General features: G+C 42.0%; 1 protein-coding gene across 1 annotated transcript in view; it reads left to right on the top strand.

The window, feature by feature from the left end:
* The first annotated feature begins 5 nt into the window (after positions 1–5).
* LOC139530664 (EARP-interacting protein homolog) overlaps positions 6–14,993 on the top strand; it is a 94,559-nt gene continuing 79,571 nt past the window's right edge. The window contains exons 1-3 of the mRNA XM_071327258.1: positions 6–292; positions 477–560; positions 13,889–14,021. Of these exons, the coding sequence (XP_071183359.1) occupies positions 251–292; positions 477–560; positions 13,889–14,021 (259 nt within the window). The 5' untranslated portion in view covers positions 6–250. The remainder of the gene's footprint in view (positions 293–476; positions 561–13,888; positions 14,022–14,993) is intronic.

Genomic DNA, 14,993 nt, shown 5'->3' with positions numbered 1-14,993 from the left:
ATTTCATACGCAACTGTCAAATGGGTATTCTTTAAGATTTTACGCATTTTAAAACATACATATCAGCTTTTTCCAAACATATTTACGGGCATTTACTATACGGTACGTAAGTATTCATTTCTACGTTTGCGGAACTATAATAACGTCCAGTGAGGTGATGGATAACCAGTACAAGCAGCTTATTTGTGAAACCTCAAATTAAACGCTACGCATTCTATCAATAATCATAAGCTTGCATCAGACGTGGGAAATGGAGGACGATGCACCTGTCATATACGGCCTCGAATTTCAGGTACAGTCAGTTCCATGCATTTGCTTGATAACGTTATTGCTATGTCAGACAACCCCCTAGCTAAGAATTTAACCCCAGTGACAGCTGAGCTGTATTCAATGTATGTCAACATTGTTGCTTTGTAATTATATCATTCGTTTTACAATGTGTCAATTGTATCTATCTTGTTGTTTTGCCTTTCCAGGCTCGTGCACTTACTTCCCAGACAGCTGAATCAGATGCCATTCGATTCCTTGTGGGCACCCAGTCCCTCAAATTTGACAATCAGGTGAGTCAACCTACTACACAGCTGTATATGGGCAATTCCGTGGTAATGTTTTTTCACCTTAATTAAAATGTATGCCAAACAAAAAACAAAGTTCAACAAACCATACAACTCCATGCACAAGGTCTACGTGTAAGAATTTATACGGAAATGATTGCAAAAACACATTTACTGGAAGATCTGTGCAAACGCAAAATTTGGTCATGGATTTTCAGTCAAATTTACCTCAGTTTGTTGTGACCAGTTTTTCCAAAAACTGTTAAACATCTGCTCCAAATGAAGTTTAAAATATGTCTGCCGAAAAGAATTGGGTGTCAACTATGACATAACACCTTGAGTTTGAAATAATAGATTTTAGTTATTGAACTACAGTAAGTGACGTGTATTTACACCCGGTAACAGAATTGCGGTAAAGGAACTGTGTACTACACAGAAATGCATAATTGTGGATATGAATGTCATTCTCTTCATGGTGATTTATCCTAAATAGGTACACAAAGGTATAAATATGCAATATCATCCTTTGCATATTTGGGTATTAATCTACACACTGGCAAACAAGACTAAATTTGGTTGGTCCAGACCGAACCATAGATGTCTATGTCTCACAAGTTTGGACATCAAAGTACAGCACAGTAGAGCTCAGTAGAGTACAGCGCAACACAGTACAGTAGAGTTCAGTACAGTACAATACATTAGTGTATTCAACTCTAGTGTGCTCAACTGTGTACTGGCCGTTCCAGACTGTACCAAAAATTAAAAACAATGTCTGTGGACATTAAAATTAAAGCCAAGGCAGACTGACCAAATTTCTACTACTTTTCAACTTTGGTTGGTACTCAGTGGGTAAGGACGCTGGTTATTAAGGAAAGGAGTCTCTCAGAAATCAAAGCCTTTGCTTTCTCATACCTTTTAAGACTTTTTCTGGTAGATGTTTTCTAAGACCTATTTTTCCATCTGTTTGATCAGAAATCAAAGCCTTTACATATTCCTAATATTTAGGATAGAACATGTAAAAAGAGGGGGCTCATTGTGTCAGTAAGAGCTAGGAGAGGTATACTAACTGGAGAGAGAGAGAGGGAAGGGCTGTCCAGACTGTTTTCATTTTACATTTACGTAATTTAGCAGACAATCTTATCCAGAGTCACTTACAGTAGCGAGTGCGTACATTTATGCTTTTTTCGTACTGTTCCCCCGCGGGAATCAAACCCACAACCCTGACATTGCAAACGCTATGCTCTACCAACTGAGCTTTCTTTCTCTCACAAAAGAGAAAGAAAACAGTTATGAGTTGAATATTACAGTATGCCAGTGGAAGGGAGAAATGTAGCAGGTGACCCAACTGTAGTTTGTGACTACTATGATTTACCATTGCAGCCAATTCAATTGCAGTAATTCTGTTACAGATTTTTCGGAAATTCTGCTACCAATTTGGTAACAGAATTTCAAGGTGCAATAACTTAATAAATCATAAACCAAATGGATATCAGTAAAAAAAATGTGTAGGGCTACCTTTTACTTCTTACTCCTGTGAACTTTCATTATCCTCTCCTCATGGGGGAGAGAAATTAGAAAATATCTTAAAGATATGTGTGTTTTTGGTAATGGAAATTCAATGTTTCTTAAACTTACAAAAGGCAAATCATTTCTCCAAAACTATATATACAGTGGGGAGAACAAGTATTTGATACACTGCCGATTTTGCAGGTTTTCCTACTTACAAAGCATGTAGAGGTCTGTAATTTTTATCATAGGTACACTTCAACTATGAGAGACGGAATCTAAAACAAAAATCCAGAAAATCACATTGTATGATTTTTAAGTAATTAATTTGCATTTTATTGCATGACATAAGTATTTGATACATCAGAAAAGCAGAACTTAATATTTGGTACAGAAACCTTTGTTTGCAATTACAGAGATCATACGTTTCCTGTAGTTCTTGACTAGGTTTGCACACACTGCAGCAGGGATTTTGGCCCACTCCTCCCTACAGATCTTCTCCAGATCCTTCAGGTTTCGGGGCTGTCGCTGGGCAATACGGACTTTCAGCTCCCTCCAAAGATTTTCTATTGGGTTCAGGTCTGGAGACTGGCTAGGCCACTCCAGGACCTTGAGATGCTTCTTACGGAGCCACTCCTTGGTTGCCATGGCTGTGTGCTTCGTGTCGTTGTCATGCTGGAAGACCCAGCCACGACCCATCTTCAATGCTCTTACTGAGGGAAGGAGGTTGTTGGCCAAGATCTCGCGATACATGGCCCCATCCATCCTCCCCTCAAAACGGTGCAGTCGTCCTGTACCCTTTGCAGAAAAGCATCCCCAAAGAATGATGTTTCCACCTCCATGCTTCACGGTTGGGATGGTGTTCTTGGGGTTGTACTCATCCTTCTTCTTCTTCCAAACACGGCGAGTGGAGTTTAGACCAAAAAGCTCTATTTTTGTCTCATCAGACCACATGACCTTCTCCCATTCCTCCTCTGGATCATCCAGATGGTCATTGGCAAACTTCAGACGGGCCTGGACATGCGCTGGCTTGAGCAGGGGGACCTTGTGTACACTGCAGGATTTTAATCCATGACGGCGTAGTGTGTTACTAATGGTTTTCTTTGAGACTGTGGTCCCAGCTCTCTTCAGGTCATTGACCAGGTCCTGCCGGGTAGTTCTGGGCTGATCCCTCACCTTCCTCATGATCATTGATGCCCCACGAGGTGAGATCTTGCATGGAGCCCCAGACCGAGGGTGATTGACCGTCATCTTCAACTTCTTCCATTTTCTAATAATTGCGCCAACAGTTGTTGCCTTCTCCCCAAGCTGCTTGCCTATTGTCCTGTAGCCCATCCCAGCCTTGTGCAGGTCTACAATTTTATCCCTGATGTCCTTACACAGCTCTCTGGTCTTGGCCATTGTGGAGAGGTTGGAGTCTGTTTGATTGAGTGTGTGGACAGGTGTCTTTTATACAGGTAACGAGTTCAAACAGGTGCAGTTAATACAGGTAATGAGTGGAGAACAGGAGGGCTTCATAAAGAAAAACTAACAGGTCTGTGAGAGCCGGAATTCTTACTGGTTGGTAGGTGATCAAATACTTATGTCATGCAATAAAATGCAAATTAATTATTTAAAAATCATACAATGTGATTTTCTGGATTTTTGTTTTAGATTCCGTCTCTCACAGTTGAAGTGTACCTATGATAAAAATTACAGACCTCTACATGCTTTGTAAGTAGGAAAACCTGAAAAATCGGCAGTGTATCAAATACTTGTTCTCCCCACTGTAAATGTTGATATTAGTTGGCAGGGCTCTTTACTTCCACATTGTGCTTTGATGTACTGTATTTCTCATACCTTTTTAAGACTTTTTCTGGTAGATGTTTTCTAAGACCTCTTTTTCCATCTGTTTGATCAGAAATCAATGCCTTTGCTTATTCCTAATATTTAGGATAGAAAATGGTTGAAAAATATATATCCTTTAATTTCTACAAAATATAGACTCTTAGCTTTCATTTGACACCAGATTCGACATGCTCCTATAACTTCACATGGGGTCTTTTACATGGAAATGTATGGCCCTAACCAATGTTCACTCCATTTCTTTTCCAGCACTGAGCAAATTTCAGGTCTGCTGAGCGCAAACTTGAACATTGTGAAATTTCTGTGCAACTTCCGGCGCATGTTTACTGTAAACACTGAGGCTGTACCCGCTTTAAGTTACCGTTTTAACAGTGGCCAAGTAGGCTACTGTGTGGCCTACCATCAGCAACAATGGAGAAAAATGCATCCCATAACATTTTAACATGGACATTGCTGTTCTATCATTCAGCCTACAGTAGCAGCAAAATGTGTGGTGTTCAATGTAGGCCAACATTCCATGAGACTTTTGAGAAGAAAAGAAATATGCAGGGCTTGACATGAACCTGTTTATCCACTTGTTCTTCAGACAAGGAGGTGACTGAAAATGTTGTGTTGTTTGATGCAAAAAAACACTTCAAAATAAAATGCATTATTATTCCTATACAACATATCAGAAAATGAGTCAAATTATGCTACCCTCTGCCTATTGGGTTATTCAAGACAGTCTCAAAATACAGCACTGTCCTTTTAAGACATAAAAAAAGCTCTTTACCTGACTCACTTTTCAAAGATGGCTAGAATTGTGCACATTTTGTGCTCTTGTAGGGAGCAACCACTCCCCCATTGTTGACCAGAAATAAGCTATAACTGGGCTAATAACTCACTAACTCACAAAGAATATGAACAAATGTGCACATGTGGCTACATTCAGCTCTCGCTTTGATCTCAAAACAAGCTAATCTACTCGTGACTGCTCATGCTGTAAACAGTTCAAAGTGAATGGCACAGATCCATATATGGCAATGGCTATTTGTATGTAGGCCTACTGCAGCTCTGATTGGTTATGGCTCACCGGTCTGTGTAGAGTATGGGCCTGAGTCGTGCCTGTCAATGCAATTCAATTCTACTCCAATACGCTCTGCGTACAAGAAAATCTCTTGCATAGTTAGTTTTGCATACTAAGTCTTGCATAGTTTGTTTTGCTTCAGTGTTACATTGAAAGTGGCTAATATTGCGTTGATTCGATCACAATTCCCACAGTAAAGGGAAACGTTGATAGTGTTAATTAACGGGGAAAGTTGAGTGAAGTTCTATCTTGTGCTTCTCTGCGCAGCTTAGAGGGAACATTGGACCTAACATTAATTCTACATTCAAAGAGCATCTAAGAAGGGTGTTGTACAAAATAATGTGTATGTTCTTCAAATGTGGGCGCCAGTTTGGCATGCAATCTAAAGTTGTACAAAAATGTCTTTCTCCCTATCTATTTTTTATGGAAAAACCTAGAGTGGACTTATTCCGTTCTCTGATCTAGTCCTGTGGCTGCCCATCCCAGCACCTTAAGGCCTCTAGTATTCCCAATGGGGTATTCCACTTTCACCCTAATTATATACTGTACCTCAGTGATTCCACCCAGGATTGGCCCACGTGTTGTTGCAGGGCTTGGGACTCAGTGATATCTCACAACTAGTTCCTCCTGGGTTTCAGCAAGACTGGGTTGTAATGCAATGTCTCATTGCCTGTGCTATGACTGTCCATGCCATGTTCTGCTTATTTGAACTTATTCAGGATTGGGGAGTAACTGATTACATGTAATCTGATTATAAATACGTTACCTGCAACAAATATTGTAATTGGATACTTTTGAAAAACAAAATTATTACTTTTAAATTCAGAAAGGATGTTTGCGGGGAAAAATAACACCTTTTGGTTTTCTCAATGTCACTCACTTGCATTGAAAAAGGTGCAAGTTTAAGTTGCCTGAACGAGTCTGATCACAAGTCAGTGATGACTATGATGGTACACCAAATAGCTTTTTGTCCTCTTCTAATGCCTCTTAAGGGGAAGGTAAACGGAAATTAATCAGATTACGTTACTGAGTTTCGGTAATCCACAAATTTTGTTACTGATTACAATTTTGGACAGGTAACTAGAAACTGTAACATATTACATTTATAAAGTAACCTACCCAACTGGGTTTAGTGGTACAGTACTTTCAGTAAAGTTGGTTACCTCAAGCCTTGTCCAGCAGCTGAGTAACTTTGAGAGTTGTAGCCCTAGCAAACAAGCCTGGGATCATGCTAGCCGTATAGGCCTGTGTGGACCAGGTATTGCTGTGAGGACAGGCTTAGCCTTGGCGCCTGTCACTGGGTATTGGGCTGACTCCAATTTAGTGTGTGTGTGTGGTCTTTTCTAGGTCATCGTGCAGATAGACAACCGACAGAAACAGTTGGCCATAAATGAGGGTGAGATAATTAGTGATTTTAGAGAGGGAGAGAGGAGAGACTGATGTCTGTGTTGAAATGTTTTTGGCATCCTTTGGTGAGAAAAATTGCCAATGCTTTTTTTTCGATTCTGGGATTGGCTGTTGTTTACAAGTCTATGGGTGTTAAGATGTAGCTGGAGCCCACTTTGAACATATCCCTGTGGTTGGACAGACAGACGGTACTTATGTTTGACTCACCCACACCATGTTTTTGAGAGGCAAATACTCATAATGATCGTACTGCTGTGATGCCTGCACCAAGCACTGACAGGTGATGTTGAGGAAAAAAGGGGGTGTTTTGTACCAGCATTTCAGAATACACTACAGTTATAACAAAGACAGCAATAATTTCAGCCAATCATTATTGAAATGCTATTTCACGTACAATTATTGGATGTTCCAGAAATTGTTCTTCCTTGAAGATGACTTCAGTCCCATCCTCAAGAATTGATCACATAAAGACCCCACCTGATTGGCTCTGGCTTCAGAGGCACTTATAAAGTACCTTTGGACATGTCAATAAGCCTCCTGGCTTTTTATCCTTTCATTGTCTCTATAATGTGGGGCCCAGATATCTATTTTACCCTCTCCTCTCACCTCAAGTGCCACTTCAGCCCTGAGAGGGCAGGGCAATATGACTGGCACATTGTTAGGCATCCTCCAATGTGTGTGGCATTAAAGGGTACTAAAAAGATAAAGCATATTTGCCGTACCACCTCTGCCCCACTTACTGTCATCTGCACCACTAAAGAGCTTTAACTAAGAGGCCCAAAAGTGGAGGCCAGCGGCCAGCTCGTTTTTATCCCTCTGAGAGAGGGATGGAGGGATGAGTCACTCCACATGCTCCAGCTGGAGAATAACACATAATAAATTACCCATGGGAATTCTCCTCCAGACCTGGGTTCATTCAGGGGCCCTGTTACCGGCCCTCCTTCCAATTACCCTGTCCCACCAGCACCAGAATTGATTTGTATGGTTCCCTTCCATAAAATTATAACTTTTTAAATAATTTTGGCTCAATGGGTTCCAGCCCAAGGTTAATGGCAGCCTATATGGCTTTGCGGCGGCTAAAGGATGCTGTATGCTGCTCTTCCAATGCTCTGCTCTTCTCCTCCCTGCCTGTAAAAAATGAACAGGGGAGAGGAGTTCCTGGAGTTATTGTCCGGTGCCACTAGATGAATGGTTCCCACGGTGAAGTGAGACTCAGCCTTATTAGAATGATGTGTGTTAATAACCACATCAAACCAGATGATTGTCACTGCTTTACAACCTACAGATGTCAGATCGTAATTTGACTCCTTTCGCTGCAGGAGGAAAATAATCCTGCAACAGGAGAATTTGAATATTGAAAATAGAATCGCCGCCAGTGGGCAGCTTGAAGCGGTGTTTGTATATAATGTACATTGTACCTTATGTAGGCTACGTGCAGGTTACAGTTCGTCTCGTGTGAATTCTTATGTGGATTATAATAAATGGACATAGAGTACCTTTAGAAAGGATTCACACCCGTTTACCTTTTCCACATTTTGTTGTGTTACAGGCTGAATTAAAAATGTATTAAATTGAGATTTTGTGTCACTGATCTACACACAATACCCCATAATGTCAAAGTGGAATTTTGTTTATAGAACATTTTAGAAATTAATACAAAATGTAAAGCTGAAATGTCTTGAGGCAATATGTATTCAACCCCTTTGTTATGGCAAGCCTAAGTAAGTGCTTAACAAATCGCATAATAAGTTGCGTGGACTCATTCTGTTTTCAATAATAGTGGTTAAAATAATTTTTTTAATGACTACCCCATCTCTGTAACCCACACATACAATTATCTGTAAGGTCCCTCAATTGAGCAGTGAATTTCAAGCACAGATTCAACCAGGGAGGTTTTTCAATGCCTCGAAAATAAGGGCACCGATTGGCAGATGTGTAAAAATAAAATAAAAAGCAGACACTGAATATCCCTTTGAGCATGGTGAAGTTATTAATTACACTTTGGAAGATGTATTAATACACCCAGTCATTACAAAGTTTCAGGCGTCCTTCCTACCTCAGTTGTTCGAGAGGAAGGAAACTGCTCAGGGATTTTACCATGAGGCCAATGGTGACTTTAAAACAGTTAAGAGTTTAATGGCTGTGCTATGAGAACTGAGGATGTATCAACAACATTATATAGTTACTCCACAATATTAACCTAAATGACAGAGTGAAAAGAAGGAAACCTGTACCGATGTTCCAAAACATGCATCCTGTTTGCAACAAGGCACTTAAGGAATACTGCAAAGAAGTTAACTTTTTGTCCTGAATGCAAAGTGTTATGTTTGGGGCAAATCCAACACATCACAGAGTAACACTCTTCATATTTGTCATCGGCAAGAACTGGGGAGTTTTCTTTTATTGCTAAAATGAAACGGAATATGGCTATAAGCACAGTCAAAATCCTAGAGGAAAACCTGGTTCAGTCTGCTTTCCACAGACACTGGGAGATGAGTTCACCTTTCAGCAGGACAAGGCCAAATCAACACTGGAGTTGCTTACCAAATCAACACTGGAGTTGCTTACCAAGACGACATTGAATGTTTCCGAGTGGCCTAGTTACAGTCTTGACTTAAATAGGCTTAGAAATCTGTGGCAAGATTTGAAAATTGCTTTCTAACAATGTTCAACTATCAACTTGACAGAGCTTGAAGAACTTTTTTCAAGAATAATGGGCAAGTATTTGCAGCCAAAGGTGCTTCTTCAAAGTATTGATTTAGGGGTTTGATTACTTATGTAAATTAGATATTTCTGTATTTCAATAAATTTGCAAACATCTCTAAAAACAAGTTTTCACTTTCATTATGGGGTGTTGTCTGTAGATGGGTGAGAAAAAAACATGATTTAATGCATTTTGAATTCAGTCTGTAACACAACAGAATGGGGGTAAGAATAGGTGTATGAACACTTTCTGAATGCACTGTATTTGTAGGGACTACATGTATTTTTTTTATATGTTGAAGGCAAGCAATTGGCAGGATAAATTATTAGTTTCCTCAGTGACCGCATGGCCCAGTGTTTACACCACTGACCCCGGCACACATAGGCCCTATGCCAGAATCGGCATGAGTTTGAATCCAGCCAACTGCCTTTTGACTCATAGATGAATGTCTATTGCTGCATTAATTCTGCGTGGTTACAGGGTTAAAACAGAAACGACTCTAAGGTTAACAGTTTAGTCAATAATTCAGAGTGGTTAAGGTTAGAACTATGGTTTGGGAAAGGCTTAAAACAAAATAATTTAAAAAATGATGCACCTATCTATCATTAGTATTGTTAGTGCTTTCTAGAGTGCTGTGAACTGCCGTAGCGCAGTGGTCTAAGCAGGACGCTCCGGCTACAAGCCTCACGAGTTCGTGCCCAGTGCTGGGCTATATAGTAACCAGCCTGAGCCTACTTAGGTCCAAAAGTTTAATTGCATTTATAGTCTGATAATTTACACATCAAAGAGAATGTCTCAGCTCAATCTAAATAGTCTTTGGATCCACACCGAAGACCACAACTATGCTGAAGAAAAATTTAAACGCAACATGCAACAATTTCAAAGATTTTACAGAGTTACAGTTCATATATGGATATCAATCAATTGAAATTAATTAATTAGGTCCTAATCTATGGATTTCACATGACTGGAAATACAGATATGCATCTGTTGGTTACAGATACCTTATTTAAAAGATGTGGGGCTTGGATCAGAAAACCAGTCCACATCTGGTGTGACCACCATTTGCCTCATGCACCCCGACACATCTCGTTCGCATAGAGTTGATCAGGCTGTTGATTGTGGAATGTTGACCCACTCCTCTTCCATGGCTGTGCTAAGTTGCTGGATCTTGGTGGGAACTGGAACGTGCTGTCGTGGACGTTGATCAAGAGCATCACAAACATGCTCAATGGGTGACAATGTCTGGTGAGTATGCAGGCCATGGAAGAACTGAAACATTTTCAGCTTACAGGAATTGTGTACAAATCCTTGTGACATGGGGCCGTGCATTATCATGATGAAACATGAGGTGATGACGGCGGATGAATGGCACGACAATGGGCCTCAGGATCTCATGACGGTATCTCTGTGCATTCAAATTGCCATTGATAAAATGCCATTGTCTTCGTTGTCCATGGCTTATGTCTGCCCATACCATAACCCCACCGCCACCATGGGACACTCTGTTCACAACGTTGACAGCAAACCGCTCGCCCGCACAACGCCATACATGTACACATGGTCTGCGGTTATGAGGCCAGTTGGACGTACTGCCAAATTCTCTAAAACGAGGTTGGAAGCAGCTTGTGGTAGAGAAATTAACTTTAAATGATCTGACAACAGCTCTGGTGGACATTCCTGGAGTCAGCATGCCATTTGCACGCTCCCTCAACTTGAGACGTGTGGCATTGTGTTATGTGACAAAACTTCACATTTGAGAGTGGCCTTTTGTCTCCAGCACAAGGTGCACCTATGCAATGATCATGCTGTTTAATCAGCATCTTGATATGCCACACCTGTCAGGTGGATGGATTATCTTGGCAAAGGAGAAATTCTCACTCACGGGTATAAACAAATGTGTGCAAAAAATGTGCATATGGAAAATTTCGTTGATCTTTTATTTCAGCTCATGAAATAAAACACTTGACATATTGCATTTATATTTGTGAGTATATACTGACAAATTATGCATAGCCTATCTATAAAATGTGAACGACATCCACACTGAAGGAAATGTTTTCGTTCTACAGTAGGCCTACATCTGCCAATCAACTGATGGCCCAAATCAGCTGATAAACTCAGCCAGGGAAACACAGTAGCCTATTATGGCTTTTCACACCTTTCATTAATTGACAATCGATAGGCTAACAGGTAGCCTGCAGAATGTAGCCAATTGGAATATTATCAAATAACAAGGGGCCTATTGAAACCATCGATGGCACTATATTATCGCCAGATGTCTCGTTAAACCATCAATACGTGCTAAATTCACCCGCACAGCTGATCTCAATTGCAACCATTGCTGACACGGTAGGCTTGTACTGTATGTGCTCGGCTGCATTGAAGGCAGCAGCCCGAACCGCTAGACTACCGCAGGCCACGATTGAAGGTCATTTTGACCTTACCCATACACTTGACACTTCTATGTCATGGCCCAGGGGAGACCAAAATCTATCTTGTGTTGTTAAGCTGTATAAAATGATGGTTGTTGATGCGTATGGCTGCATTTCAGAGCCATGTTTAATGTCGCGGTTATAAGACCAAGGTCTATAGTGTTTGAGTGAGCGAGAGAGAAAATTATTTTGATAGCAAACCCTGATCCCAATGACTCGACTGCCCCCGCATGGAGAGAAAGACAACTGCTCTTTTTTAGGGACTCTCAAGGCTCATTTGAAATTCTTGATGCAGCAGGAACATTCTCTGCGACAAAAGAGTGATCAAGTTAAGATCCAACATCCGTAAATCAAAGTCCGTAAATCAAAGATTTCCAGAATGGTAAATTCAAATATGCTTAAGTCAAATCAAGAGGTCCCAACTTCCTGCACACTGCTTGCTTGCGTAAATTGGGCCAACGTTTTCAATTGTGAGGCTAACGTTGTGTTCTGCTGACCTTTAAGAGGATGCCAAGATGCACTACATGACCAAAACTATGTGGACACCTGCTCATCGAACATCTCATTCCATAATCATGGGCATTAATATGGAGTTGGTCCCCCCTTTGCTGCTATAAGAGCCTCCACTCTTCTGGGAAGGCTTTCCACTAGATGTTGGAACATTGCTGCAGGGACTTGCTTCCATTCATCCACGAGCATTAGTGAGGTCGGGCACTGATGTTGGACGATTAGGACTGGCTCGCAGTTGGCGTTCCAATTCAGCCTAAAGGTGTTCGATGGGGTTGAGGTCAGGGCTCTGCAGGCCAGTCAAGTTCTTCCACACCGATCTCGACAAACCATTTCTGTATGGACCTCGCTTTGTTCACGGGGGCATTGTCATGCTGATGCAGGTAAAGGCCTTCCCCAAACTGTTGCCACAAAGTTAGAAGTACAGAATGTCATTGTCTAGAATGTCATTGTATGTTGTAGCGTTAAGATTTCCCTTCACTGGAACTAAGTTGCCTAGCCCGAACCATGAAGAACAGCCCCAGACCATTATTCCTCCTCCACCAAACTTTATAGTTGGTACTATGCGGTGTGGCAGGTAGCGTTCTCCTGGCATCCGCCAAACCCAGATTAGTCCGTTGGACTGCCAGATGGTGAAGCGTGATTCATCAGTCCAGAGAACGCGTTTCCAACACTCCAGGGTCCAATGGCAGTGAGCTTTACACCACTCCAGCCGACGCTTGGCATTGCGCATGGTGATCTTAGACTTGTGCGGGTGCTCGGCCATGGAAACCCATTTCATGAAGCTCCAGATGATTTGCTTCCAGAGGCAGTTTGGAACTCAGCCAATTTTTACGCACTTCAGCCATCGGTGGTCCCGTTCTATGAGCTTGTGTGGCCTACCACTTTGCGGCTAAGCCGTTGTGAAGTGGAAACGTCTAGAAGCAACAATAACAGCACTTACAGTTAATCAAGTCAGCTCTAGCAGGGCAGAAATTTGATGAACTGACTTGTTGGAAAGGCGGCATCCTATGATGGTGCCACATTGGCCTTACTGAAGAGCTCAGTGACTTTCAATCTACTGCTAATGTTTGTCTATGGAGATTGCATGGCGGTGTGCTCAAATTTATACACCTGTCAGCAATAGGTGTGGCTGAAATAGCCAAATCCACTAATTTGAAGGGGTGTTCACATACTTTTGTATATATGGTGTAACTTCATGGCTGTTTGACAATCTGGAATCAATTAAACAGGAAGATTTGGCTTCACAACACCTGTCAACCATTGTCCAATATCCACCATATCTGAGTTTCAATGCTTTAAACTCTCCTTGTAGCCTGTCACACTAAAAGGCCTACCTTGGAGCAAAAGGATGTCACATGACCATCACTACTGCAGTCATGTTTTACTGATTTCACAGAGAGTGACCCCTCCATATGCTGTGAAGTGTGGTGAGCTAGATTTGATCGATTTTCGTCTGTCGGATCTTTATTAGACATGTGAATCTCTCTGTAACTCCTATGAATCCAACCCAAGTTTTGAAGGGGTGTTTAATCGCTGCTTTGAAGGGGAAATCAATACAAAAAAAAACACAGTGGGTGTGTGAAGTTAAGAAAACTGAAGTGATGTTTGCATTTAAGATTGCATTTACTGTCATATTAAAGTGGAATTTTTTCTGTGAGAAGTGAGGGGTGCTTTGAATTGTTGAGGGTTAGGGTGACTGGTGAGAGATGACGGAAGAGGAGCTCATTCCAACCTCTTCCTCACTGCTCTCGTTCTCTCTCTGTTTCCGTGCTGTCGACCTCTCTCTGTTTCTCTCTCTCGCTCTCCCTCTCCCCTCCCCTTCCCACCTCTCTTTCTCTCTCCTCCTCTCTCCTTCCCACAGATCCACATCATTGACTTTGATGATGAGAATAACATCATTAGTAAGAGCGTCCTGCTGCACCAGGCAGGGGAGATATGGCACATCAGCGCCAGTCCTGCAGATAAAGCCGTGCTGTCGACCTGCTACAACAAAAGTGAGGCTTCCGCACTCCCGTTGTATCTAGTCCCTTTCTTCTCTCACTCACACACTCCCGTTGCATCTAGTCCCTTTCTTCTCTCACTCACACACTCCCGTTGCATCTAGTCCCTTTCTTCTCTCACTAACACACTCACACTCTCCCGTTGCATCTAGTCCCTTTCTTCTCTCACTAACACACTCCCGTTGCATCTAGTCCCTTTCTTCTCTCACTCACACACTCCCGTTATATCTAGTCCCTTTCTTCTCTCACTCACACACTCCCATTGTATCTAGTCCCTTTCTTCTCTCACTCACACTCTCCCGTTGCATCTAGTCCCTTTCTTCTCTCACTCACACACTCCCGTTGCATCTAGTCCCTTTCTTCTCTCACTAACACACTCACACACTCCCGTTGTGTCTAGTCCCTTTCTTCTCTCACTCACACACTCCCGTTGCATCTAGTCCCTTTCTTCTCTCACTCACACACTCCCGTTGCATCTAGTCCCTTTCTCTCACTCACTCACACACTCCCGTTGCATCTAGTCCCTTTCTTCTCTCACTCACACACTCCCGTTGCATCTAGTCCCTTTCTTCTCTCACTCACACACTCCCGTTGCATCTAGTCCCTTTCTTCTCTCACTCACACACTCCCGTTGCATCTAGTCCCTTTCTTCTCTCACTCACACTCTCCCGTTGCATCTAGTCCCTTTCTTCTCTCACTCACACTCTCCCGTTGCATCTAGTCCCTTTCTTCTCTCACTCACACACTCCCGTTGCATCTAGTCCCTTTCTTCTCTCACTCACACACTCCCGTTGCATCTAGTCCCTTTCTTCTCTCACTCACACACTCCCGTTGCATCTAGTCCCTTTCTTCTCTCACTCACACACTCCCGTTGCATCTAGTCCCTTTCTTCTCTCACTCACACACTCCCGTTGCATCTAGTCCCTTTCTTCTCTCACTCACACACTCCCGTTGCATCTAGTCCCT

The sequence above is a fragment of the Salvelinus alpinus genome, chromosome 9 (genome assembly GCF_045679555.1).
Source record: "Salvelinus alpinus chromosome 9, SLU_Salpinus.1, whole genome shotgun sequence".
Classification (NCBI taxonomy): Eukaryota; Metazoa; Chordata; class Actinopteri; order Salmoniformes; family Salmonidae; genus Salvelinus; species Salvelinus alpinus.
Note: the sequence above shows the minus strand (reverse complement) of the source record. Positions and strands in the feature narration are given on the sequence as shown.